Consider the following 27,487-nt stretch of genomic DNA (forward strand, 5'->3'; position numbering starts at 1 on the left):
CTTTTCTATGTCTCATTAGACTCAGTCAAGGAGGCAATGAGGCAATGAAAGGAGGGGCAGGTTTTGGAAGAAACTGATACAGGAGAAAGAAAGTGTTATAGATATGATGACAGAAACTAAAGTTGGATCCAAGGGAGTAATGTTTCCATCACTGGATTATATCCCAGGGGCTTTTCTCAGCACTTTCCATGTATTAACTCATGTAGACTTCCCAAGAGTACTAGCAGGTATGTACTCAGAGACTACCTTTTACAGATGAGGAAATTGAGACACTGAGAGGTTAAATAAAATGCTCAAGATAACACAGTTATTGAACAGAATGACAGAAGGTAATCTGGCACAGAGAGCTACTGTATTGGTCAGTTCATTTCTGTTTTTGTTCCATTTCTTGAACAATACTGCTAATCAAGAAATCTTGTTTTCTTCAGGTTTTTGAAAATAGACTTTACTTTTTTTTTTTCCCCTCATATTTCTGGAGACTAGGAAAAGCAGTTTTAGATTCATAGCACAATGGAGCAGAAAGAAGTAAGAATTCCTATATACTCTCTGTTCTCAAAGCACACAGCCTCCCACATTATCAATCTCCCCAACTACAGTGGTATATTTATTACAGTTGATGAGCCTACATTGATTGACATCATTATCACCCAAAGTCCATAATGTACATTGGCATTCACTCTTGGTGTTACACAATTCTATAGGTTTTGACAAAAGTATAATAACACGTATCTACCATTATAGTATTACACAGTTTTATGTATATGGTATTATACAGTATTATGGTATTATACTATATTGTGCATATAGTATTATACAAGTTCCATACCCTGAAAATCCTCTGTATTCTGCCTATTCATGTCCCTGCAATGTCCTCAATTTCAGATAACCCTTAATCTTATTTTGCTGTTTCCGTAGTTTTGCCTTTTTCAGTATGTCATGTAATTGGAATCATAACGTATGTAGCCCTTTTGGATTGAGGTCTTTCATTTAGTAATATGCATATAAAGATCCTCCATGCCTTTTCATGGCTTCTTTTTAGCACTAAATAATATTCCATTGCCTCGAATGTGCCACAATTTATTTATCCATTCATCTACTGAAGGACATCTTGGTTGCTTCCAAGTTTTGGCAGTTATGAATAAAGCTGCTATAAACATCCATGTGCAAGTTTTTTTTGTGAACATGTTTTTGGGTAAATACCAAGGAACACAATTTCTGGATTGTCTACTAAGAATATGCTTAGTTTTGTAAGAAACTGTCATACTATCTTCCATAGTGGTTGTCCATTTTGCATTCCTACCAGCAATGCATTAGAGTTCCTGTTGTCTACATCCTGTCAGTATTTGGCATTGACAGTATTTTGGATTTTGGCCATTCTAATAGATATGTAATGATAGCTCATTGTTATTTTAATTTATAATTCTGTAATGACATAGGTTGTTGAATGTCTTATCGTATGCTTTTTTTTCTCCTCTGTATCTTCTTTAGTAAGGTATCTGTTCAGATCTTTTGCCTATTTTTTAATTGAGTTGTTCATTTTCTTTTTTTTTTTTTTAAAGATTTTATTTATTTATTTGACAGACAGATCACAAGTAGGCAGAGAGGCAGGCAGAGAGAGAGGAAGGGAAGCAGGCTCCCTGCTGAGCAGAGAGCCCGATGCGGGACTCGATCCCAGGACCCTGAGATCATGACCTGAGCCGAAGGCAGCGGCTTAACCCACTGAGCCACCCAGGCGCCCGAGTTGTTCATTTTCTTATTGTTGACTTTTAAGGATTCTTTGTATATTTTGGATGACTATACGTTATTTAGTATGTCTTTTGCAAACCTTTTCCCAGTCTTTCCTTGGGTTGTTTTCTTTTTCGTTTTCTTTTTAATGTTCAGGCTGCTGTTAGCCAAGATTGCTTTTTTTTTTTTTTTTAAAGATTTTATTTATTCATTAGAGAGAGGGGGAGAGCACAGAGGTTGAGTAAGAGGGAAAAACAAACTCCCTGCTGAGCAGAGAGCCCAACATGGGGCTCGATCCCAGGACCCTGAGATCATGATCTGAGCTGAAGGCAGACACTTAATCAACTGAGCCACCCAGGTGCCCCAACTGTCTTCTCATTTGTTGATGGTATCTTTCACACAGCAAAAAATTTTAATTGTAATAAAGTCTAGCTTATAAATTATTTCTTCTATGGTTAATTACTTAGTGTTTTATCTAAAAGGTTATTGCCAAAACCAAAGGTCATCTAAATTTTTCCTATATTATCTTCTGGGAGTTTTAGAGTTTTGTGCTTTTAACATTTAGGTGTGTGATCCACTTTGAGCTAATTTTTATGAAGAGTGCAAGGTCTATCTTTGTCTAGATTCATTTTCTTCTATATGAATATCAGGTTATTTCAGCATCATTTCTTGAAAAGACTGTTTTTTTTCCCACTGCATTGCCTTTGCTTCTTTGTCAAAGTTGACTATGTTTGGGTATACTACTTCTGGTCTCTGTTCTATTTGATTGATCTGTATGTCTCTTCTTTCACCAATACTACACTGTCTTGATTACTCTAGCTTAATATTAGTCTTTAAGTCAAATAATGACTTTATTCTTTGACATTCTTTTTCTTCTTCAGTATTATGTTTGCTGTTCTGGATCTTTTACCTCTCTGTAAACTTTAAAATCAGTTTGTCATTATCCACAAAATAACTTGCTGGGATGGTGATTGGGATCGCATTGAACTATAAATCAAGTTTGGAAGAACTGATACTTGACAGTATTGAGTCTTCCTATCCATGAGCATGGAATATCTTTCTTTTTATATAGTACTTCTTTGATTACTTTCTTTAAAGTTTTATAGTTTTCCTCATGTAAATCTTGTATATATTTTGTCAACTTTAACCTAATTATTTAGTTGGGAGAGGTTCTAATGTAAATGGTACTGTATTTTTAATTTCAAGCAACACTTGTTCATTTCTTGGTATATAGGAAGGCAGTTAACTTTTGTATATGAACCTCTGATATTAGTAATTCATATCTTTTTTTTTTTCTTAGTTAACTGGCTAGAGGCTTATTGATTTTAATGATCTTTTTCAAGAACCAGCTATGTTTTGTTGATTTTCTCTGTTGATTTTTTGTTTTCAATTTTATTGATTTCTGCTCTGATTTTTAAAATTTCTTTTCACTTGCTTACCTTGGGTTTAATTTACTCTCCTTTTTCTAGCTTTCTAAGATAGAAGCTTAGATTATTGATTTTAGATCTTTGTTCTTTTCTAATATATGCATTCAATGCTGTAAATTTTCCTTTAAGTGCTGCTTTTGCTGAATCCCAAAAATGTTAATAAGTTGTATTTTCATTTAGATATTTTTCAAATTTCTTTTGAGATTTTGTCTTTGACCAGTGTATTATTTAGAAGTGTGTTGTTTAACCTCCAAGTATTTTGGGACTTCTTCAACTGCTTTTCTGTTACTAGTCCAGTTCTGTTGGGGCATCTTAGAGCAGTTCACTGCCATGTTCCCATGCTCCCCTAAGAGCATACATTGTATGTTTTCTATTCCTTACAATACATTAATATACATTACATAGTGTATAACATGGTCTGTTTTGATGAACAAGATATCTTTTTCATTGTATTGAACTGAAGACTTAGATTAATGAAGCAATTTTTAAATAATTCTCCTTTCCATCAGTGATAGATACTTAGCACTTTGTCTTCAACTCATTTCATGATCTGTTCTAAAGAGGGGAAAGTTTTTCATTTATGGTGATTTGTATCTACATATGCCAATCTGTGTCTAAGAATGAGTGGCATCTGTGGAAAATCTAGGCTGTTTTCTTAAAATGTTTATGTGCATTGAAGAAAGTGTTCTATGTTGTAAATATGTACTTAATATATATAAAGTAGATATATATATTGGCTATTGTACACACACATATATATATATTGACTTAGGTAACATACCATATTAGCTGGATTTTTTTTTTTTTTACAATGGAGGGATATTTAATATTTCACAAAAATTTATAAGTAATAAATTTTCATTATACCTTTAAAATGTGACAATTTTTTCTATCCCATTTAGTTTTGTCAGCCTGGAGGGTGGCAGCTGTCCAGAGAAAGGAAGCAGCCAACATTTTTTGTGGTGGTCCTGACAGATATTGACTCAGATCGACATTACTGCTCGTGCCTAACCTTCTATGAGGCAGAAATCAATCTTCAGGTACAACAACTTTTCTAACCAAAAGAACAACATTTAGGAATCTTTTTTTAAAATGCCATTTTTGTTGTTGTTGTTGCTGTTGTTGTTGTTGTTAGAACTATAAGTTTAAGTTCTTTGGGTTACTTTAGAAAGACTGAGGTACTCTACTGTTGGAGAAGAGAGGAAGAAGGTAAAATTTAATTGTTTTCTTTTAAAATACTGATCATAATCTGAGTATTTCCAAGAATAGCATATTCATGAATTGTTTTATTCCCTGTCAGTCCTGTTCTTGAGAGATCTTTTACAGAATATAGAGCATAATCAGAATGTTTATAAATCACCAATCACAATGCTCAATATTATTTTTTAAGTACCCAACTAAATGTCAAGTCATTATTATTAGTGGTGGGAGTATCAATATGAGAAGACTGAAATTCATAGGCTAGAACCATAGAAATGAAAAATATTGGTTTCTTGGAGTATTTGTTGGGGCTCTTAGTTTCAGACAGCTGAATCTACTTTCTCTAATATATGCATAAAAGGATTTATGACAATGTATTGGGCAGCTTATGTAATTTCATGGATTATAGGTGAGCTGGGAACCAATTTTGGGTACTAGGAATTGCCTAGCTTGGGTCTGTTTTAGTAACTTTTTCTGCCTTTGACCACTTGGCACTTATGATGTTGCATACTAGACAATATAACCTTTACATGTTGCCCTAAAAAATCTAACCTCTCATGTGCAGCCTGTTTAATCTTACACTGGTGACTTTTGCTTTAAATCTCACATGGTTTGTTTTCTTGAGGAAGTCAAGAGTCCATGCAGATCCCACCCCCCTGGAAAGGAATCAGAAAAATTTTTTGTTGTTGTTATGCATTTGTTTGTTTGTTTTGCTTTCAAAGCTCTATAGTGCAAGAAGGAAACTATGAAAGAGTTTGGAGGATACTGAATAAGCCGATGGGCATTATCTGCAGTATTTTCTGCTACACGCAGGTGAATGAGTATCACTGCCAGAATAAAGGATTGGCTTGCTTTCTAAAATGGCCTCACAAAGAAGCATTTGTTGTTTGGGTTGTTCTAATTAAAACTCCAATATCTGAATGTTACCAGATGCAGAAATCTGAATTTGTAGTACAAGAGAAGATGTCACCTTTCTTGACACAGACTTATATTACTCACATTCATTAGACTGATGTATTAAAACCAGCATGCTAGTTTATTAATTTACTGTGGTAAATTAAAAGTTAACATAGAACAAAATATGCATCACCTGTATTATCAATACATTCTCTCTTTGTTGTCAGATCTTTGTGGGAAGCCATTTCAAAATCTGAAGCATTTTGGTTGTGGAATCAAACTAAGGAATATTTTATGTCTAATATTTAGTGCCTATTAGACTAACATAGCCCATTGTTTCCATTTGAGATTAGAGATTGTGTTGTTAGTGGGGACAAAAACTTAGAAGTCAGTGACAATAGCCATTTCTATTGTGGATAGTGTTTGAGTGGATGTTGCCAACAAATAATAATCAAATTCCCATTTTTTACCTATTTAGTCTAAAAGTGTTCTCTAGCCAAAAGCCTCTCTATCTCTTTTAGGTGACCTTTCATTTCTCTGTTGATCTTCAGAATTTAAGTTAGTTCTGAGAATGCAGTATTTTATTTTTCTATTCTTTTTTTTTTTTTTTAAGATTTTGTTTATTTATTTGACAGAGAGTGCAAGTAGGCAGAGCGGTAGGCAGAGGCAGAGGGAGAGGGAGAAGCAGGCCCTCCGCTGAGCAGGGAGCCTGAAGTGAGGCTCGATCCTAGGACCCCGGGATCATGACCTGAGCCGAAAGCAGACACTTAACCAACAACTGAGCCACCCAGGTGCCCCTTATTTCTCTATTGCTGATGGTACCTCTTCACAATTCCCTAGAATTGCCCAATGAAACTGTGATTTTTCACGTTCTTCCTTCTTTCTCCCTCACAGCCAACCCCTCTTGCCCCAAAATAACTGACAGAAAACTAATCATTAAGATGATGTAGGGGGTTCCTCCATTGTCATTGGTGATATAGCAAACTCCTGAACTCAGTTCCTCCCACAGACACACCAAATCTGCTGCTACCATTGAATGATTCCTTCTGAAAGAAATCCAGGAACTAGCTGAGCAACTCACACTGGGCAAAAATACCCACACTAAAATGAGTAGGGAAGGCTAAGACAGACTCTTACCATAAATCTTACCCCTTGCACAGTGACTTTGGGAAGGAATTTACAACTTCCAGCTTTTTCCTGATGTGTAAGGCATTTGGACCCAACATCTAGCCTCAACTGGATAATGTTTAAGACTTGCATCTGAGGGGTGGGCATCCAAAACACCTAACTTTGAAAGCCAGTGTCCATGAGACTGGTGGGTCTCAGGGACACATGGCTCGTATCCATGAGACCCATCAGTCTATAGCAAACTACTAGAGTTCTTAATAGGTTTACAGAAATTCACTGTGGCTATCCCCCTAGGGCTCAGGATGAAGAGAAAAGAGCTCTCCATCTCCCAGTCTTTCCCTGAAAGAGTCCCATTTGCATACTTTTTTTTTTTTTTAATTTAAAAAATTTTTAAAAAGATTTTATTTGTCAGAGAGAGAACACAAGCAGGGGGAGCAGCAGGCAGAGCAGGCAGAGGGCTGCCTGAGCAGGGAGCCCAATGTGGGACTTGATCGCAGGACACTGGGATCATAACCTGAGCTGAAGGCATGCGCTGTACCAATTGAGCCACCCAGGTGTCCCTATTTGCATACTTTAAAAGCTCCTGCCTTAGGGTCAGGTTTCTAATTTAGCATATCTCTGGGGACCTCAGTGGAGACCAGGGAGGCTAACAGGTGCCATCTCTATGTTCTCTCTGGCCCACTTCACTTCGCCAGTTTTCCCCTGAAAAGATCTGTGCCCATGTCTGGCACTTCAGATTTGCAGTTGGTGCCTAAGGAATGCACCCTTTTAATATGTTGGCTCTGGTAGCCAGGAAGGCTTAAATTGTCAGCTCCCACAGGACTTAAGCAAAAAAAGAAAGTTCTTACCTGGCCATCCCCACCCAGGACTCAGTGCAGAAGCAGCAGACAGAAATACCCATCTCCAAGTCTTTCACTGAAAGACGTATATTTGCATACATTAAAAACTGCTTCCTGAGGACCTGGCTTTTAGTCAGTCAGAATGTGGTTGCTGAGATCCTTCTCTTTAGCACACTGACAGGTCTTGATACACCCTTAACTACAGGAAGCACTAAGAATAAGGTAGTCTGCTTGACAATCACAGAGGTTTGAGAGATAGCGAAGATCTGTGGAAGATTGAATTGATAAGGTTCGTCCTCCTAGGAGAGTCCACTCCTTCAAGATTAGGAATGCATAGAAACTAACAAAGAAAGTCAAGGAAAATGAAGAAATAGGAATATGTTCCAAATGAAAGGACAGAATAAAACCTCAGAAAAAGGAGAAATGGAGGTAAGAAATTTACCTGATAAAAGGTTCAAAATAATGATTATAAAGATGGTCCCTTAGCACAGGAGAAGAATGAATAAGGTCAGAAGTTTAACATAAAACATAAAAAAGTACCAAATACAAGTCACAGAGCCAAAGCATAGAATAATCACACTGAAAAATACTAAAAAGGATTTAACAGCAGACAAGATGAAGGAGAATAAAGGATCAGTGAACTTGAGGACAGGACAGTGGAAATCACCCAATCAAAAGAACAAAAAGAAAAAAGAATGAAAAAGAGTGAAGATAACTTTAAGGACTTACATGACAGTATCAAATAGACCAACATCCACAATTTAGGTATTCTAGAAGGATAAGAGAGAAAAGGGCAGAAAACTTATTTGAAGAAGTAATGGCTGAAATCTAACATGGGGAAGAAAACAGATATCAAAGTCCACAAAGCCCGTGGAATTCCAATAAAGATGAACGCAAAGAGACCAACACCAAGACACATTAAAATTGAAGTGTCAAGAGTTAAGGACAAGGAGAGAATCTTGAAAGTAGAAGAGAAAAACAGTTTGTTCATACAAGGCTCCCCCATGCCTATGAGCAGATTTCTTAGCAGAAACTTTGTGGGCTAGTAGGGAGTGGCAAGTTGCATTCAACCAAGAATATTCTACCTGGCAAAGTTGTCCTTCAGAATTGAAGAAGACATAAACATGTTTCCAGACAAGCAAAAGCTGAAGAAGTTCATCACCACTAGACTGGCCTTATAAGGAATGTTAAAGGGAGTTCTTTAAGCTGAAATGAAAGGGTACTAATTAGTAACAGGAAAACACATTAAAGTGTAAATCCTAGTTGTAAAAAATCTCTAATGTTGTAAAGATGGTGATTTAATCACTTATAAAGCCTAGTATGAAGGGATTAAAAGACAAAAGTAGAGGACTACCTGGGTGGCTGGGTTGAGTGTCTGACTATTGATTTCAGTTCAGGTCATGAACTCAGGGTCATGAGATCGAGCCTCGGGTCAGGCTCCATGCTCAGTATAGAGCCTGCTTGAACCTCTCCTGCTTTTCTTTCTCTCTCTCTCTTAAGTAAGTAAATAAATAAATAAATAAAATCGTAAAGAAAAGGTAGTAAAAATAACTATATAAAAACATGTTAATGGATACATAAGATTTTTAAAAAGATGTAAATTATAGCCTCAAAAAACATAAATTAGGTGAGGGGGGATTAAAAATGTAGTGCTTAGAATATGTTCTAATGTAAATTGTTATCAACTTAAAGTAGACTGTTAAAAATTGTTTTATGCTGGGGCACCTGGGTGGCTCAGTGGGTTAAAGCCTCTGCTTTCAGCTCAGATCATGATCTCAGGTCCTGGGATCAAGCCCCGCATGGGCTCTCTGCTCAGCAGGGAGCCTGCTTCTCCCTCTCTCTGCCTGCCTCTCTGTCTACTTGTGATCTCTGTCTGCCAAATAAATAAATAAATAAATAATCTTTTAAAAAAAAAATTGTTTTATGCAACTTCAGTAACCACAAGTAAAAACCTCTAGTAGATACAGAAAAGATAAAGAGAATGGAATCCAAGCATAACACTAAAGAAAAACATCAAGTAACAAAGGAAGAAAGCAAGAGAGGAAGGAAGGAACAATGGAATTACAGAATATCCAGAAAACAAGGAATAAAATGGCATTAGTAAGTATAAACTGATCAGTAATTAATTGTAGACAGATTAAGTTCTCTAATCCAAAGACTTAGAATGGCTGAATGGATTAAAAAGAATAAGACCCAACTAAATGCTACCTATGAGAGACTCACTTAAGCTTTAAAGGTAGATACAGACTGAAATTGAAGATAGAAGAAAATACGGTATGCAAATGAAAACCAGAAGAAAGCTATAGTAGCTATACTTGTCAGACAAAATAGACTTTTTAAAAAAGATTTACTTACTAAAAAAAATGGGGGGGGGGCGCCTGGGTGGCTTAGTGGGTTAAGTCTCCTGCCTTTGGCTCAGGTCATGATCCCAGGGTCCTGGGATCGAGCCCTGCATCTGGCTCTCTGCTCGGCAGGGAGCCTGTTTTCCCCTCTCTCTCTGCCTGCCTCTCTGCCTACTTGTGATCTCTGTCTGTCAAATAAATAAATAAAATCTTTAAAAAAAAAAAAAGTAAAAAAAAATTTACTTATTATATATAGAGAGAGATGGCTGCTTGCAAATGAGGGGAGGGTCAGAGAGAGAGAATCTCAAGCAGACTCCTCACTGAATGCAGAACCCAATGTGGGCTCGATCTCACAACCCTGAGATCATGACCTGAGCCCAAAAAAAAAAAAAACTAAGAGTGGGATGCTTAACCAACTGAGCCACTTGGGCACCGCCAAAATAGACTTTAAAAGCTGTAATAATTGACAAAGAAGGTCATTTTATAATGATAGAGTAGTCAACCCATCAAGAGGATTTAAGAATTGTAAATATTCATATACCCATCAGAGCACCTAAGTAAATATAATATTTGCTTATGTTCTTTATAGAGCTCCCTTGTTTTCTCTCCAGTACAGGATGCAGTTTAAAATCACATATGGCTTTTAATTATCATTTCTAGTTGTGTCTTTTTTTTTTTTTTTTAAAGATTTTATTTATTTATTTGACAGATACAGATCACAAGTAGGCAGAGAGGCAGGCAGGAAGCAGGCTCCCTGCTGAGCAGAGAGCCCGATGTAGGGCTCAATCCCAGAACCCTGGAATCATGGTCTGAGTCGAAGGCAGAGGCTTTAACCCACTGAGCCACGCAGGCGCACCCCGTGTCTTTTTATCTTAGAAAAGTTGCTCACCCTTTGTTTTATGACATTGACATTTTTGAATAATGCAGGTCTCATGTCCCCTTTTAATTAGCAATAATCGCACCTCAGATAAACCTCATTGGCCACAGTACTGCCACTGCACAAAGCTCATGTCCCTTTTTAATAGAATATTCATTATTGTGTGTTTTTTCTGATGTCTCTTATCTTTAGATTCAGTTTATACATCAGCAGTTGGAATATTACCAACATTTGAAATACTGTGTTTCGTTTCTTTTCTTTTTCTTTCTTTCTTTCTTTTTTTTTTTTTTTAAGATTTTACTTATTTTTTTGACAGAGAGAGAGTCCCAGTAAGCAGAGCGACAGGCAGAGCGAGAGGGAGAAGCAGGCTCCCTGCTGAGCAGGGAGCCTGATGCAGGACTTGATTCCAGGACCCTGGGATCATGTCCTGAGCTGAAGGCAGATGCTTAACCAACTGAGCCACTCAGGCACCCCAAAGTATGTTTCTTATAATGGTGTCCATCTGTTATGTTAATTTGGTAATTTGGTCAGGTGATGGCCAGATATTTCCATTCTACAGTTGCTGTTTTATTGCTTTCAGCTAATAAATAAACTGTGGGAAGACACTTTAAAACAATGCAAACATTCCATTACTCATTAATCATGTCCTTCTAGATTTAGCATTTAGTGATGATTCTTGTTTGTACCAATTTTTATTATGATGGTTGTAAAATGATTATTTCCCACCTCCAAACGTCTTCTACCTTTACTAGTCAGTAGTTGACATTTTACTATAAGCAGGAGAGACCTTTTCCTGTCTTGTCTGTCTGAGCTATAGACTCATTTATTCCACTTTCTGTTTTCTTTAATAGTATTTAATTAATGGTTTTCACGCACAAATTGTCCTAGACTTGTACCCTTCAAGTTGGTTCCTATTTTCTTGTGATAAGGCCCCATCATTTTTTAAAGCATTTTTAAAATTTTATGTCATAATAAGCTGATCCAGGATCATCTTGTTCCTTCCTTGCCCTCGGCCTTGAAATCAGCCATTTTTCCAAGGATCCTTGGCTCATTTGAGTGGAGAATAATACTAGAAACAAGATGTAGGTTCTTGTGTATTTGGAATCAATGTTTAAAAATCTTTTTTTCTTTTTAAGCTTAGATATTTGCCCATTTTCCATTTTAAGTGGACCCAAAATTATAATTTACTTAGTTTTTATAATCAACTTACAGAAGCTTATATTCTGCTTCTTAAGAGTTTTCCCAAGTTTCTGAAAATGAAAATAAGCTGTGAGAATTCTGGCTCCTATAGAATTGCAGTTAGGTAATAAGGTACTCACCGGAATTGTATTGTATGATAGCTTTTCTGTGCTCATAACAGAAAGTTAATGTTGTTTGGAATTGGTCCCCCAAAATGGCACAAACAATGAGGCAGAATTTGAGTAAATAGTATTAAAACTCTGATGATGTTCCTTTCTAGGTAATCATTAATGTTTTTCCCATTTTTGGTGTGAAGTTAACTCTGTTATTTTTTAAAAATGTGTTTTTCTTTTATTTCTGGATCATATCATCAGTTCAAAAATAGATCTTTTAATTCTCATTTGGTGTGAATTACTTCATACCAAATATACTATGACACATTATTTGGAAGCCTGAAGAGGAGGAACTTAGGGACACACACCATCCAAAGTATAATTGTGCAACTTTAAGAATGTTGGCTCTTATCTTTCCAGGATACAGTAACACTGTCAATAATGACAAGCAAAATCTTTGCATTAAACTTTTGAAAATGTGTTCCCAAAATTATTCAACTAGACAATATGATTGTAATTTTTTTAATGTAATCACTAAACAAGATAAATATAAGGTTGCTTTTTATGGGCTTATCTAAAAGATAGACTTGTCTAAATTTTTTATTTAGTTGTATTTTTTTAAAGTCTTTTTAATGTGTTTATAATTATGTTTATGAACCAATAGTAATGATGCAATTCATAGTAAAGACATTTGGTGTGTCAGCAAATAAATTGTCAAAGGATGGGGGGTGATGATTGAAGGTACATTGGAGAACTAAGATGAAGAATAAAGAGGTACATAGAAGGAATAGGATATGTTTCTTTATCTCAGTTGGCTTAAAATCTGGTGTGTAAGGCAAAATCAAAATTTAAGTATAAAGATTCTCCTACGTACCTATGCTAAGTACCAGTTCAGTGATGGAGTTAATAATTAAAGACATGTAGCTGAAATAAATCTTACAGATTTTAAAGGACCCAGTGGCCATTTAAAAAACAAGAGCTAATAAAAGCTTAGAGTAGAGGAAATAGAAAGGGTAGTCCAGGCAAAAAGCTATGGATAGAAAAAAAAAAGATTATCATGTTTATGATACATTGAAGGCCTACCATGTTCCAGGCACTGTGCTGAAAGTTTTACAGAACCTTTATTCCATATTATTTAACTCACAGGTAGTTTATTTTATTTTATTCTCTCAAGAACAGCACTTGGGGCGGGGCGTGCCTGGGTAGTTTAGCCAGTTAAGCATCTGCCTTTGTCTCAGGTTATAATCCCAGAGTCCTGGGATTGACTGCTCCCTGCTCAGCAGGGAGCTTGCTTCTCCCTCACCCTCTGCCCCACCCCCAGCTTGTTTTCCCTCTCTCAAATAAATAAATAAAATCTAAAACAAACAAAAAAAAGAACAGCACTTGGTAAGTTTTAACCATCCATTTTATGGATGAGGCTAAAAGACTTACCCAGGGAGTTCTGGTACTAAGTCAAAAAGCTTGAATTTGTCTGTCTCCAGAGACCAAATATCAATATCAAATACTAAAACATATATTACAAGGCTACAAAAATTATATCATTGTATATTGTTTCAAGAAAAATTGTCAAGAATATACCATAATTGATCTTACTTATTATTATTATCAGTATCTGACAGTGGAAACATTACAAATCAATGGAATCTGTACATTTTAACAAGTGTTATTTAAATAGTTATTGAACTTTGTGAGAAAAAAATAAATTTAAATGTTCATAGTAAAATACAGCAATTCCAAATGATTGAGCAATTTATCTGGAAAAATGAAGTAATAAAAATGGATTTCTAAACTAATCTCTTGTTGGGAAAACTTGGAGCAGTATAGGAAATCACATAAAACATTTGATTTATCTGAATAATAACCTAATAATTTTTTCTTTATTTCTTTTTCCCTCACTTGGTTATCAAACACTTAAATTGTGCTCACTGTAGAAAATTTAGAATGTATTGGGGAAAAAAGAAAGAGAACAGAAAAAAAACCCAGTAATTAAATGTATTTTGTTTTAATAAGAATTTTTTTAAAAACTAAAACTCTTTATAGATATAATTAATGTCTACACATTAATTGACCATGGATATAATATACTTTAACCATCTCCTAATGGGCATTTAATTCCTCTCTTTATCAATATTATGAACAACACGGTTATGAATATCTCTTTGGAATAATCTTGATTCTATTAAGGAGGGTTTTGTCAATGATTATGTATCTCACTAAATTAGAAATTAGAGAAGACCGGGGTGCCTGGGTGGCTCAATGGGTTAAGCCTTTGTCTTCAGCTCAGGTCATGATCTCAGGGTCCTGGGATCAAGCCCTGCATCAGGATCTCTGCTCAGTAGGGAGCCTGCTTTCCCCCCTCTCTGCCTGCCTCTCTGCCTGCTTATGATCTCTCTATGTCAAATAAATAAATAAAATCTTAAAAAAGAAATTACAGAAGACTAACATTATACATTTTTTTTTAAGATTTTTTTTTTAAGTAATCTCTATGCCCCCTTTTGGGCTCGAACTCACAACCCCAAGATCAAGAGTTACACACTCCACCTACTGAGCCAGCCAGGTACCCCACAGTCAGCATTATACTTGATGGTATCCTAGAGACTAATCCTCAGACCTCATTCAATGAAGAGAATCGAGTGAAAACTAGCATAAGTAACATAATTCAGACAGACGTAAGAATTGGGGGACATATATCTTGAGTTTATTCTGACGTTTGATAATTTGCAACATATACAAATATCCACATAGGATTCTCTTTGTAGTAGGAATGGAAGATTATGCTTTTTGTGCAAGGGTTCTTTCTCCATCCTCTCCCTTTTCAAACTGAGAATTTCTTACTGCACAGAATGCTGTGTCTTAGCACTCCTCTTGACATCCATCACAGATGCATTCTGTAGAGAAAACATTTCATTGAATTAGTTATGACTGATGAGTATTATATGCTTAAAATGTATGAGACATTAAAACAATAGGACAGGGGCGCCTGGGTGGCTCAGTGGTTTAAGCCGCTACCTTCGGCTCGGGTCATGATCTCAGGGTCCTGGGATCGAGTCCCACATCGGGCTCTCTGCTCGGCAGGGAGCCTGCTTCCCTCCCTCTCTCTGCCTGCCTCTCTGACTACTTGTGATCTCTCTCTGTCAGATAAATAAATAAAATCTTAAAAAAAAAACCAAAAACCAAAAAACAACAGGACAAACTTTTGAGAACAATTTCCCAAAATCCTTCAATATTAAATGCCTTTTCTTAAATTTGGACAATTTTACAATAAGAAGGGCTGCAGCAAGAATTGTGTATTGTTGTTACTATTTAATTTAAATGCAAGAAGGATTATTACAGGCAGCTATACTTAATGGAATAAAGTGTGAACATCTTCCCAGATTTATAGCTTGACTTTTCGTATGTCATGTCTTCTAAACAGTTCTTTGAACTAATACCTATTTCTTTTAAAGGTTGTATATGAATACAAGATAGCTGAAAGAGAACTAACCCACGAGTTAGAAGACTTGACTTATTAATCCCCATTCTACATTGAATGAGCTGTATGATCGTAGCAAGTGATTTCATGTCTCTAGGCATGAGATTCCTTGTTTGTAAAATGAAGTGGTTACCTTCTAGTACTATATTGTTTTATTATTCTATCATGTTAACTACCTCTGATTTTATACTTTTTTAAAAAAAAGATTTATTGGGACGCCTGGGTGGCTCAGTCGGTTAAGCATTTGCCTTCAGCTCAGGTCATGATCCCAGGGTCCTGGGATCAAGTCCCGTGTGGGACTTCTTGCTCAGCGGGGAGCCTGCTTCTCCCTCTGTTTGCCTCCCCCTCTGCCTGCTGCTCCCCGCTGTTTGTGCTGTCTCTCTCTCTGACAAATAAATAAATAAAATCTTTAAAAAAAAAAAGATTTATTTATTCACCTTAGAGAGAGAGAGGGACAACACTTGAGCAAGAGTGGGGTGAGGGGCAGAGGGAAAGAATCTCAGTACAAAGTCCCCGCCAAGGAGGGAGCCCAATGCAGGGTTCAGTCTCACAACCCTAAAATCTTGACCTGAGCTGAAATCAAGAGTTGGACACTTAACTGACTGAGCCACCCAGGCACCCCTAATTAAGTTTTGTTTAAGTAATCTTTATACCCAATGCGGGGCTCAAACTCATTACCCTGAGGTCAAGAGTCAGATGTTCTTCTGACTGAGCCAGTCAGGCACCCCTAACTACTTCTGATTTTAGAGATATATATCAATTTTGCTCAAAGTAGATATAGAGTTTCTACATAAATTATGATCCACAGAATATTTCATCATTTGAATAAAAGCCTGCTTTTTAGACCAATATATTTAATATGACCAAATGTCCTGTGTCTTTATGGAATGTTTCACTATGCCATGTTACATGATCATTAAAGTTTCAACATGTGTTCTTTAAAAAAATAATGCTGAAATCTTGGATCTTAGTGCCCAACATTATAAACTTCTAAATTAGGGATTCCAGGAAAGTACCTTTTATTTACATTGTGCTTAAATTATGAATTTGTAAACTTAAGTCCTATGATCTTGTAACTCACCAAATAATATAATTTTTCACCTAAAAACTAATTTAATGTTTTGTCATTTCTAGTCTTTTTAACCAATTTTAACACATAATGGAAAAGAACTTTCAAAAGAGCCCATTGACTTTTGTATTTCACAAAATAATATTCTTGAATTTATGAGAACCTAATTTGGAGTTGGTTAGCCTTGTTAGAAAGAAACGAACAAGTTTATTTGCAGTTTTCCTACCTCATACAAAAGTTTGTGATAATTATTTCTTTTTCTTCAGAGATAAGGATTAGCTTAATAGTATTTGTCATATTGTTGACATTTGAAGTCAGTCCTAGATGCTCTTAATAATCTTAAAAGATATACCAAAGAATTCTTGAGTAATAACTAACAATTGATTTGAATTAATTATGTCTTGGGGATAAAGGATAAGGAACATAGTAACAATGATCATATTTTTCAGTTAATGATGATTAACTTATTAACTGATTTATTCAGTGCATATTAATTAACTGGAGGGTAAAGGGTGTTTAAAAAAAGGTACATGGTAAAAATTACTGAAATAAAAGATGTCAAAAATTAAAGCTTCAACAGATTATCATTAAAAAGTATATTACAAATTAATCTATTTTATCCACTAATAATGTGAACATAGGCAACACACTTTACTTACGTATGCCTAGCATAAAAATTTAGTGTTTAGCTCATATTTTTAAAAGGTATATAAGGGCTAAAATTAGGAAAATGTAATAGGTAGATTAGATACATAGTAAAATTCAAGCTGGTCATGTACGTAGCATACTGCTTTTTTCTGAGTTTGACTCTTTGGATGCTTTAACTTGTCTCATTGTTGGATTTCTTCTTTTCCCTTTACCTTTATCTCTGACTTTTCTATTTATCCTTTAAATTCCAGCTCACTGCTGTGGGCCTCACTGATTTCCCTTCTCAGAGTTTCTCAAGCACTTTAAATATGAACTTCGAAATGTTATAATATTGTTTTGCACTTATTGCTGTTATTTCACCTGTGTTGGTTTTAGCACTTAAGCTAGAATATAAATTTCCTGACACAGAAAACTACACCTTATCCTTCTGTGACACCTGCTATGTATGGCCAACCATTCTGTGTTAAATAAACCTACTGATAAACGTTACTGTTTACTTTTAAAACTTTAAACTTTTTGTTATAAAGATAGTACAAGAGTAAATATTTTAGCAGATTATTTTTCACTAGATACTTGTATATTTTTATGTGGTATGTGTCAGCCATAATCCCATGACCAAAGACATATGCTAAGAAAAATTCTAATTTTTGGGAGTATAACCTTGCAGGCCTTTTCTCCTCCACATTAAAAATGTAAACATAGGGGTGCCTGGGTGATTCAGTTGTTAAGCGTCTACCTTCGGCTCAGGTCATGATCTCTGGGTCCTGGGATCAAGCCCCCCATTGGGCTCCCTGCTCAAACAGGAAACCTGCTTCTCCCTCTCCCACTTCTCCAGCTTGTGTTCCCTCTCTTGCTGTGTCTCTGTCAAATAAATAAAATCTTTATTTAAAAAGTAAAAATAATTAACCCTATATACTGTTTACTACTTTTTAAACTTGTTGCATTTAGTATATGCCTATGTCTTATTTTTGATTACCTTTAAATTGTTTTTATAGCCATTTTTTTGTTTTTTTTTTTTAATTGAGATATAATTGACTTTATAGTCATTATTTCTAAACAGAACTTTAGCTTCTTGCTGTCCTGTTTTTATAATAATAGAAAAAAACTGATTGAAAGAGGAATGGAACTCACATTTATTGAGCCTTTAAAATATGCAAGGCATATTGCCTCCTCATTACTCCCCATTCCTCTTTCCATCTCCAGCCCCTATCTGTGTCTTCTTTAGTTTTCTATCTTTAGTAAATGTCATTACTATCCAGCCATGTGTTCAAACATAAAACTTAGAATTACCACTTACCCTCCCTTTCTTTTATCCTGCACATTCTAGCCATCAGCAAATCCTGTCAATTCTAATTCCAGATTGAATCCTTAATCACTACTTTTCTTCTATCTCCCATTACTACTCTACTGTACATCTTGCCTTATCTAACAGACTTCTTTTTTTTTAATTTTTAATTTTTTATTAACATATAATATATTATTAGCCCCAGGGGTACAGGTCTGTGAATCACCAGGTTTAAACACTTCATAGCACTTACCATATAGCACATACCCTCCCCAACATCCACCCACCTACCAGACTTCTAACAATGCCTTCCTATTTCTACTTTTGCAAGCTATTCTTCATTCAACATTAGAGTGATTTTTTTCAAAACAGAATTGAGATAACCCTCCTTGCTTAAAACTCTTCAAGAAACAGTTTTAATTAAAAATGCACAGAGGGGGCACTTGGGTTGCTGAGTTCAGTTAAGCGGCTGACTCTTGATTTCAGATCAGGTCATGATCTCTTGGTCCTGGGATCAAGCCCTGCACTGGGCTCTACGCTCAGCAGAGAGTCTGCTTCAGGATTCTCTCTCTCTCTGCACCTCCCTCCCCTGCTTGTGAACTCTCTCTCTCTCAAATAAATAAATATTTTTTAAAAAAATGCGCAGAGGACCTAAATAGACTTTTTCGCCAAGAAGACTTACAGATGGCAGACAGACACATGAAAAGATGTTCAGTATTGCTCATCATCAGAGAAATGCAAATAAAAACCACAATGAGAAGCACCTCTCAAATGGCTAAAATCAGAAAGACAAGAAATAACGTGTTGGCAAGGATATGAAATCTCTGTCTGGTGTTAGTAGGAATGTAAACTGGTATAGCCACTGTGGAAAATAGTATGGAGGTCTCCCAAAAAATAAAAAGAGAAATACCATATGATCCAATCATTCCACTACTGGGTATTTACCCAAAGAAAATGAAAACACTAATTTGAGAAGATATATGCACCTTTGTTTTTACTGCAGTATTATTTATAATAGCCAAGATGTGGAAGCAACCTAAGTGTACATCAATAAACAAATAGGGTGCCTGGGTGGCTCAGTGGTTTAAGCCTCTGCCTTCGGCTCAGGTCATGATACCAGGGTCCTGGGATTGAGCCCCACATCGCGCTCCCTGCTCAGCGGGAAGCCTGCTTCTCTCTCTCCAGCTCCCCCTGCTTGTGTTCTCTCTGTGTCTCTCTTTCTTTGCCAAATAAATAAATAAATAAATCTTAAAAAAAAAAAAAAAAAAAGCAAATAGATAAGGAAGGTGTGTATAATATTCCAGATATATGGTGGAATATCACAGTCATAACAAAGCATGAGATCATGCCATTTGCAATAACATGGATGGACCTAGAGGGTATTAAGCTAAGTGAAATAAGTCAGACTAAGACAGTTATCATATGATTCCACTCTTGTGGAATCTGAAAAATAAATGAATAAACAAACAAAAAACGGAATCAGGCCTATAAATACAGAAAACAAAGTGATGGTTGCCAGAGAAAGAGGGCGGGAGGATGGGCAAAAAGGGTGAAGGAGAGTGGAAGACACAGACTTCAAGTTATGGAATAAATAAATCATAGGAATAAAGGTCACAGCATAGGGAATACAGTCGATGATATTGTAATAGTGTTGTATGGTGACAGATCGTAGCTACACTTCTGGTGAGCCATAGTTTTCTTTATAATGACTTGGGTTTTATATATTCTTGCTGCTCTTACATTTCTTAAAATATACCAAACTCCTTCTTACCTAAGGTCCTTTTCATTTGCCTGTGTCTCTGTCTGAATTGTACTGCCTGAGATTTTCAAGAAACTAGTTGCTCGTCTTGCAAATGTCAGCTCCAACTTCACCTTCTCAGAGAAGCTTTCTCTGATCTCCCTTGCTCCCTTGACCAGTCACTCTCCATTGTTCATCTTTTGAAAAAATCTCCATAGGACTTAAGACAAATGAATTATTTTGCTCATTTTTTTAATTCATCTTTTCATTTGGTCTCCCCTCCCAGAATATGTGCTTCATAAGGGCAGGGGCTCTGTCTCTACTGCAGCCTTAGTGCTTGGCCCTTGGTGGACACCCAGTAAAACACGTTAAATGCACAAACAAGTTTACATATCACTAATCATTTTTTATAGTTTATGTGTGAACATTGTAACCTCTCAATCTCTATTTGCTTATCCTTTGAGAAGTTTTAATTAGATGTTTTTCTAAGGTCCCTTTTAAAAATTTTCACAGACTTGTCTCTGGATTCAGACCTTAGTTCTCTAAATTTACTACACAAGTGTAACTTCCAGTAAATTACTTTACCTCACGCTATGTAAATTTTTCCACCATGGGTAAGTCATGATAATAGCACCTACTTCAGAGGATTGTTGGAAGGATTTAATGAGATAATATACTTACATCTACAAAAATATAGATCTATGGAAAGAATATAGATCTTTGTCTCTTTGGTTGACTTCTAAATTCCCATCACTTGCAACCATGTCAACACATACCAGGTGCTCAGCGAAGGTTTTATTTCCTTTAATTTTTATTATGGAAATTTTTTTTTTTAAGATTTTATTTATTTGATAGAGATCACAAGTAGGCAGAGAGGCAGGCAGAGAGAGAGAGAGGGGGAAACAGGCTCCCCGCTGAGCAGAGAGCCCCATGCGGGGCTTGATCCCAGGACCCTGAGATCATGACCTGAGATGAAGGCAGAGGCCCAAACCACTGAACCATCCAGGCGTCCCTATTATGGAAATTTTTAAACATATAGAAAATTAAAGTCAATAGTATAATGAACTGTATTACACTGTACCCACCTTTTAAAATTTTTAAAAATAGGGACTCCTGGCCGGCTCAGTAGGTTAAGCCTCTGCCTTTGGCTCAGGTCATGATCCCACAGTCCTGAGATTGAGCCCCACATTGGGCTCTCTGCTCGGCAGGGAGCCTGCTTCCCCCTCTCTCTCTGCCTGCTTCTCTGCCTACTTGTGATCTCTATCAAATAAATAAATAAAATCTTAAAAAATTTTTTTAAAAATAAAGATTACCGGTATTTGTCAGCCTTTTAAAATCTAAATCTTTTTTTTTTTTTTTGAGGGAGAGGCATTTTAATGAAAACCCCAGACATTGTATTTCCCTTATAGATATTTTAGTATGCGTCTCTAACTGTAAGGGTTTTCTTATATCTCAATCTACCATTATAATATTTAACAAAATTAATTATAATTTTGAATAGTTCCTTAATATCATCTAATACCTAACTTATTGTCTCAGAAATGTCTTGGTTTATTTAAGTCAGACTCCAGATAAGTTATACATATTGTAATGTTGATATTTCTTAAATTTCTTCGGTAACAGTCCCACTCTTGTGTGTGGTGGAGAAACTGTGTCATTTCTCCTATGGAAGGCCCTACATTCTGGATTTGGCTGATTAATTCCCCATATTATTATTTAACTTGTACTTCTATTTGGCATATTTTCCATGAAGTGATAATTATAATTAGACTTAGAGGCTTAATTAGATCCACATTCAATTTTTAAAGCAAGACTATTCAAATATTGTGCTGTACTTCCTATTTTATCATTATCAAGAGGAACTTAATTTCTGGTTGCTCTAGTTTTAGTAATGTTAAGATTGATTTGTGGGTTTGGGTAGTACCATCCTTCACTTGATGGTTTTAGGATCTATTGATGATCATTGCCTAAATACATTATTTCAATAGGAATTGCAAAAAGGTGTTTTCCTCATTCTCTTACCCCTTCTGCACTTATTTTTTTTTTAAAGATTTTTTTTTTAAGATTTTTTTTTTTTTTTTAAATTTGACAGACAGATCACAAGTAGGCAGAGAGGCAGGCAGAGAGAGACAGGAGGAGGAGGCAGGCTCCCCGCTGAGCAGAGAGCCCCATGCGGGACTCGATCCCAGGACCCCGAGATCATGACCCGAGCCGAAGGCAGAGGCTTTAATCACTGAGCCACCCAGGCGCCCCACCCCTTCTGTACTTATTAACTGAATGAAATTCATCTATAAAATAGAACATTTATCAACTATACCTTGATATAAAAGTTTAGTAAATTTAGTTATTCTTTTTTTTTTTTTTTAAGATTTTATTTATTTGACAGAGAGAGAGAGATCACAAGTAGGCAGAGAGGCAGGCAGAGAGAGAGGGAAGCAGGCTCCCCGCCGAGCAGAGAGCCCGACGCGGGGCTCGATCCCAGGACCCTGAGATCATGACCCGAGCTGAAGGCAGAGGCTTTAACCCACTGAGCCACCCAGGCACCCCTAGTTATTCTTTTTTAAAAAAATGTCAGAATAGTAGATTAGTACCCTAGCAGTCGTCACTAGTGACCACTTTAAAAAATTGTTATTATGGACTCATGCATTTTTGTGTGTTTGAGGAGTTTCAATCAACTGCAATTTTTATTCATTTTGATTCTGTTATTCCTTGACATAAGATGAATAGACTCATTGTATACATTTTTTTCTGACCCAGATATAGTAGAATGTCATTTCTCCAAGGAGTTCTGGTTTTCTTTACTGGGAAATAGTATTTAATAAAACTTTATTGTATAAATGAATTAATTAACAGTGATATGATGCTTAGTATAGTATAGAGTGTATGTTGTTAATTTCATTGGTATTTTCATATTATTTAGTCTTGAGCAGTGATTCTGAAAGTGTGGTCCCTGAACCAGCAGTATCAGCATCACTGGGGAACCTGTTAGAAATGTAAATCCTGGGGCACCTGGGTGGCTCAGTGGGTTAAAGCCTCTGCCTTGACTCAGGTCATGATCCCAGGGTCCTGGGATCGAGCCCCGCATCGGGCTCTCTGCTCGGCAGGGAGCCTGCTTCCCTTCCTCTCTCTCTCTGCATGCCTCTCTGCCTACTTGTCATCTCTATCAAATAAATAAATAAAATCTTAAAAAAAAAAAAAAAAAAAACAGAAATGTAAATCCCCACCTCGGATCTACCGAATCAGAAACACTAAGGATGGGACTTAGAAATCTGTTTTAACAAGCCCTGCATGGTTTGAAGCACACTGAAGTTTGAGAACTGTTGATCAAGAGTAGAAGTTCGTAACTCATTTAGTGAGAAGAGACCACAGATATGCTAAATATATTCCAGCAGTAGCTGTGCAGTACCCTGGCTCCCAGCAGCATTGTTTTCTCATCTGAGCTTACCTTACTTTATGAAATAAATTAATGAAACAGATACCAACTAGAATAACTTGTTTATCTGTTTAACTAACTTTCTAAGAATATAGAACCTATGAACATAAACACACTTCAGTTTCACATATTTTGTATTTTAAAATAATTTATGATAGCCTTTCCCAGAGTGTATTCCATAGGGCACTAGATCCTCTAAATGTTCTGTAATAAAGAGGTTTCACTGGTCCAAAAAGTTTGAGAAATATTTTATACCTCCTTTGCTTGGCATTGTACAAACAATATTTGCATGTCAAAGTCTGAGAAACCGTGCAGTAAAGAAAGCTGTTTAACTTGGCTTTAACTTACTGTTTGCGAAATTCTTTGATTTGAAAACCTTTTTGCTAAGTAGTATTTATTAGTTTTCAGTAGAAAACACTTTGAAAAATGCTTCCTTAGTATATCTTAAAAGAAAAATAATTTATGGACTATGTGCCACTTAAAAATAGAAAGCTTTCTGGGTGAAAGTATAGTAGCTCTACAAATAAATTTGTTCTACCTTTAGAACACTATAGAACCCAGGAACTGTTGAAGGGGGAAAATATCTGGATATTGTCTTTGCTAAAGGTAAATTTAATTCTGAACTGAAGACTATTGGCCTGATTTGTCTGAAGGCTTGTTATCCTGATATGTGTATTTCTCATGTAGTCATTGTTTTCTAGACTGATGCAAGGAAAAGCCAGGTTTTACCATGTGGACGTGTCAACATGATTAACAAGAAACAGAGTAGCTTTTCGGGGAGAATTATAGACCTTACAGAACTTTGCAACTACTTATTCTCTTTTATTTCCAATATTGGAAAATTTTAAAGTCCTTGAATTGCATAACCAAGGCAGTTTTATATAGTAGCGCACTGAAATAAATTGCTTATATTTCAAAAGGGAAAGGTAGAACTGATAATTTTTATTTCTGTAATTCCTTTTATCCTCTTTTTAGAAAGACTTTATTTGTTTATTTGACAGAGGGAGGGAGAGTAGGAGCTGTGGGAGAGGGGCAGAGGGAGAGGGAGGTGCAGACTCCATCCCAGGACCCTGAGATCATGACCCAAGGGTAAGGTAGAAGCTTAATGACTGAGCCAACCAGGTGCCCTCCTTTTAACCTCCTTTCTAACTGGAATGTTTAAAGAAATATTCTAAGAGGAGTTTTAGTATGAAATAGCATTGTTGAAAATGAGCTTGGCACAGAGGTGATACCGTATTCAGCAAGAAGATAGAAGAGATAGGAATCAAGTATCAAGAATGCAACAAAGTTGAGGTTGATGGATTAAACCTAAGTGATAGGATGAACTTCCTGAATAATATGCCTATGGAGTCAGCCTATTAAATCTGTAATCTAATAATTCTTAGCATTTTTGTCTCAAGGTATGTTCAAAGGGCAATAGCATTTTTGAGGTAGATTGGTAGGGTGAGTACTAACTTATCCCATATTATTGAAGCAAAGAGTCTGTGACCTATATAGAATGTAAACTACACAGAAGCTGAGAATTCCACTAGTATGTGTAGTCCATAGTAATAATAGGCAGAAAAAAAATCTGTAAATGGGCATGTTGTGGCATGTGCTTGTGATAGGTACAAAGGATAAGGTGACTTTATGAGATAATTCAGTGAAGAGTGTTTAAGATAAACTTATTATCTTAAAAAAAAGAGATGAATTTGTATCTTTAATGAGACCTACTAGAAATAGGAATAATCTTAGGATAGGAAAAGGGTTGCAAATGTTGTTCGTGAGATAAAATATGTGAAAATGTTTTCTGCTACACAGTATTAAATGTTGGAGCTCCTGGGTGGCTCAGCCCATAGGTGTCTGCCTTTGGCTCAGGTCGTGATCCTGGGGTCCTGGGATCCAGCTCTGCATGGGTTCCCTGCTCAGCAGGGAGCCTGCTTCTCCCTCTGCCTCTGCCGCTTGTGTTCTCTCACTTGCTCACTCCCTCTCTCTCTCTCAAATGAACAAATAAAATCTTTAAAAAAAAATTAAATTTGAAAGCATTATTATAACATCTATTAGATTCATACCCTGTGTTTTAAGTTTACTGCTTATTTTTAAGTTTCCATATCTTTTTGTTAATAACTGTTCTGTTAGTGAATGTTTAAAGAATAGCTTTAAGAAATGACCAATGCAGGGCTCCTGAATGGCTCAGTCTTGTGCTCTCTCTCACTCAAATAAATAAATAAAATCTAAAAAAAAAAAAAAAAAAAAAGATGACCAATGCATTCTATTTTATGTTTTGGTCAAAGTAGGTTAATAGTCATTTAATTGAAATGGTTATCTCCTTAGTCAAGCTGGCTTCTAATGGTACTCTAGGGGATTTATCACAGTCTCATAAAATGAATAGCTTTATCTCTTTCAGGAATTTTAGTCATTCTTTTGTCATTTCAGATTTGTTAGTAATCCACAAAGAATATGATTCATTATGTGTGGAAATCTTCGGCAAATTCATATTCATCACATTTTTATTATTTCTAAGGATTTCAGAAACCAACCTTTAACAAAGCTTTTGCTTTGTAACAAATGAAAATCATTCAAGACATAGGGATCTTATAACACATACAAAAAGTAAACAGATAGTTCCCTTTGGATATATGCATTCCATAGACATCTAGTACTTGATTATATTTCACTGTATTAGAAAATATATGGGCTCCAAAGGAGATAGAAAATATAGTTCTTGGCTTCTATGAGTGGGGAAGAAGACTTTCTTTAGTAAAATATCCAGAAAACTATTCTAAGAAAATTCATTCCTGCAGTGAAGAAATATTCAGAAAGTATGTGCGCATGTGCCCAGCTCTTGCTTTAGGAACTGGGAAATTACCAGTAGGCAAGACAGAAATCCTCGTTTTTATGGCGCATATTCTAATGGAAGAGACAGACAAACAAAAAATAAGTGGAATGGGTAGTATGTTGGATGGTAACAAGTGCCGTGGGAAAAAATAAAGCAAGGGAAGAAGACAGGGAATGTTAGAGAATTGCAATTTTATTTTATTTTATTTTTAAGATTTTTATTTCTTTATTTCTTTGAGAGAGAGCAAGCTACAGAATGCTTACAAGAGCTCAAGCATGAGCAGGGGCTGGGGCAGAGGGAGTAGCAGACTCCCGCAGAGCAGGAACCTGATGGGGAACTTGATCTCAGAACCCCAGGATCATGACCTGAGCCAAAGGCAGGCACTTAACTGACTGAGCCACCCAGGCGCCCCAGAACTCCAATTTTAAATAGGGTGCCAGCAAAGGCTTAACAGCAGAAGTCACTTGAATGAAGACCTAATGGAAATGAGGAAATTCATCATTAGAATATCTGTGAAGAGAGTATTCTAGGGAGAGGAAGAACAAACAGTATTAAGACCCTTGGCTGGGAGCATGTCCAGCATGTTTTAGAGCTACAAGGAAGTAGAATGGGGCTAAAGTGGAATGGGAGAGATTGAAGGAGCCTGGTAAAATAATGCAGACAGGCAGTGATGATGGCTCATAGTATTGTGGTAACAGTGGACATGGTAAGCAGTCAGGATTTGCTGACAGTTTGGATATGAGATACAAAAGAGAGAGGAATCAGCGATTTTGATCTGCCAAATGGAGAGAGGATTTCCATGAACAGAGGCTGAAAATACTGTGGGAGGAATAGAGTTCAGGGAGAAACACTGGAGCTGTGTTTAGACATGCTTAAGATACCTGTTAGTGGGGGCACCTGGGTGGCTCATTCGTTAAGCATCTGCCCTCGGCTCAGGTCATGATCCTAGGGTCCTGGGATCGAGCCCCGCATCGAGCTCTCTGCTCGGCGGGAAGCCTGCTTCTCTCTCTCCCACACCCCCTGCTTGTGTTCCCTCTCTCACTGTGTCTCTCTCTGTCAAATAAATAAAATATTAAAAAAAAAAAAGATACCTGTTAGTCATCTAAGTAGAGCTGTAAAGCACGCAGGTGGGTATGGCTTTTTGTGGCATTTTGGGGAGAGGTTTGGTGGGAGAAATGAGTTTGGAGATGTATGATATCTTGGTAAACTGTGCTGAGAAGTAAGACTAGGAGAAAAATGAATAAAGGAAAGGTTTCAGGAGGGAGATAGAATTTTGAGCTGGAACTTTGATTAATGG

General features: G+C 36.4%; 1 protein-coding gene across 1 annotated transcript in view; it reads left to right on the plus strand.

Annotated features, from left to right (window-relative positions):
* LOC111159403 (SET binding factor 2) overlaps window positions 1-27,487 on the plus strand; it is a 501,856-nt gene that overhangs the window by 203,203 nt on the left and 271,166 nt on the right. Inside the window, exon 3 of the mRNA XM_022521837.1 lies at window positions 4,055-4,192. Within this exon, the coding sequence (XP_022377545.1) occupies window positions 4,055-4,192 (138 nt within the window). The remainder of the gene's footprint in view (window positions 1-4,054; window positions 4,193-27,487) is intronic.

Source organism: Enhydra lutris, unplaced genomic scaffold (assembly GCF_002288905.1).
Source record: "Enhydra lutris kenyoni isolate GAN:26980312 unplaced genomic scaffold, ASM228890v2 scaffoldscaffold68, whole genome shotgun sequence".
Taxonomy (NCBI): domain Eukaryota; kingdom Metazoa; phylum Chordata; class Mammalia; order Carnivora; family Mustelidae; genus Enhydra; species Enhydra lutris.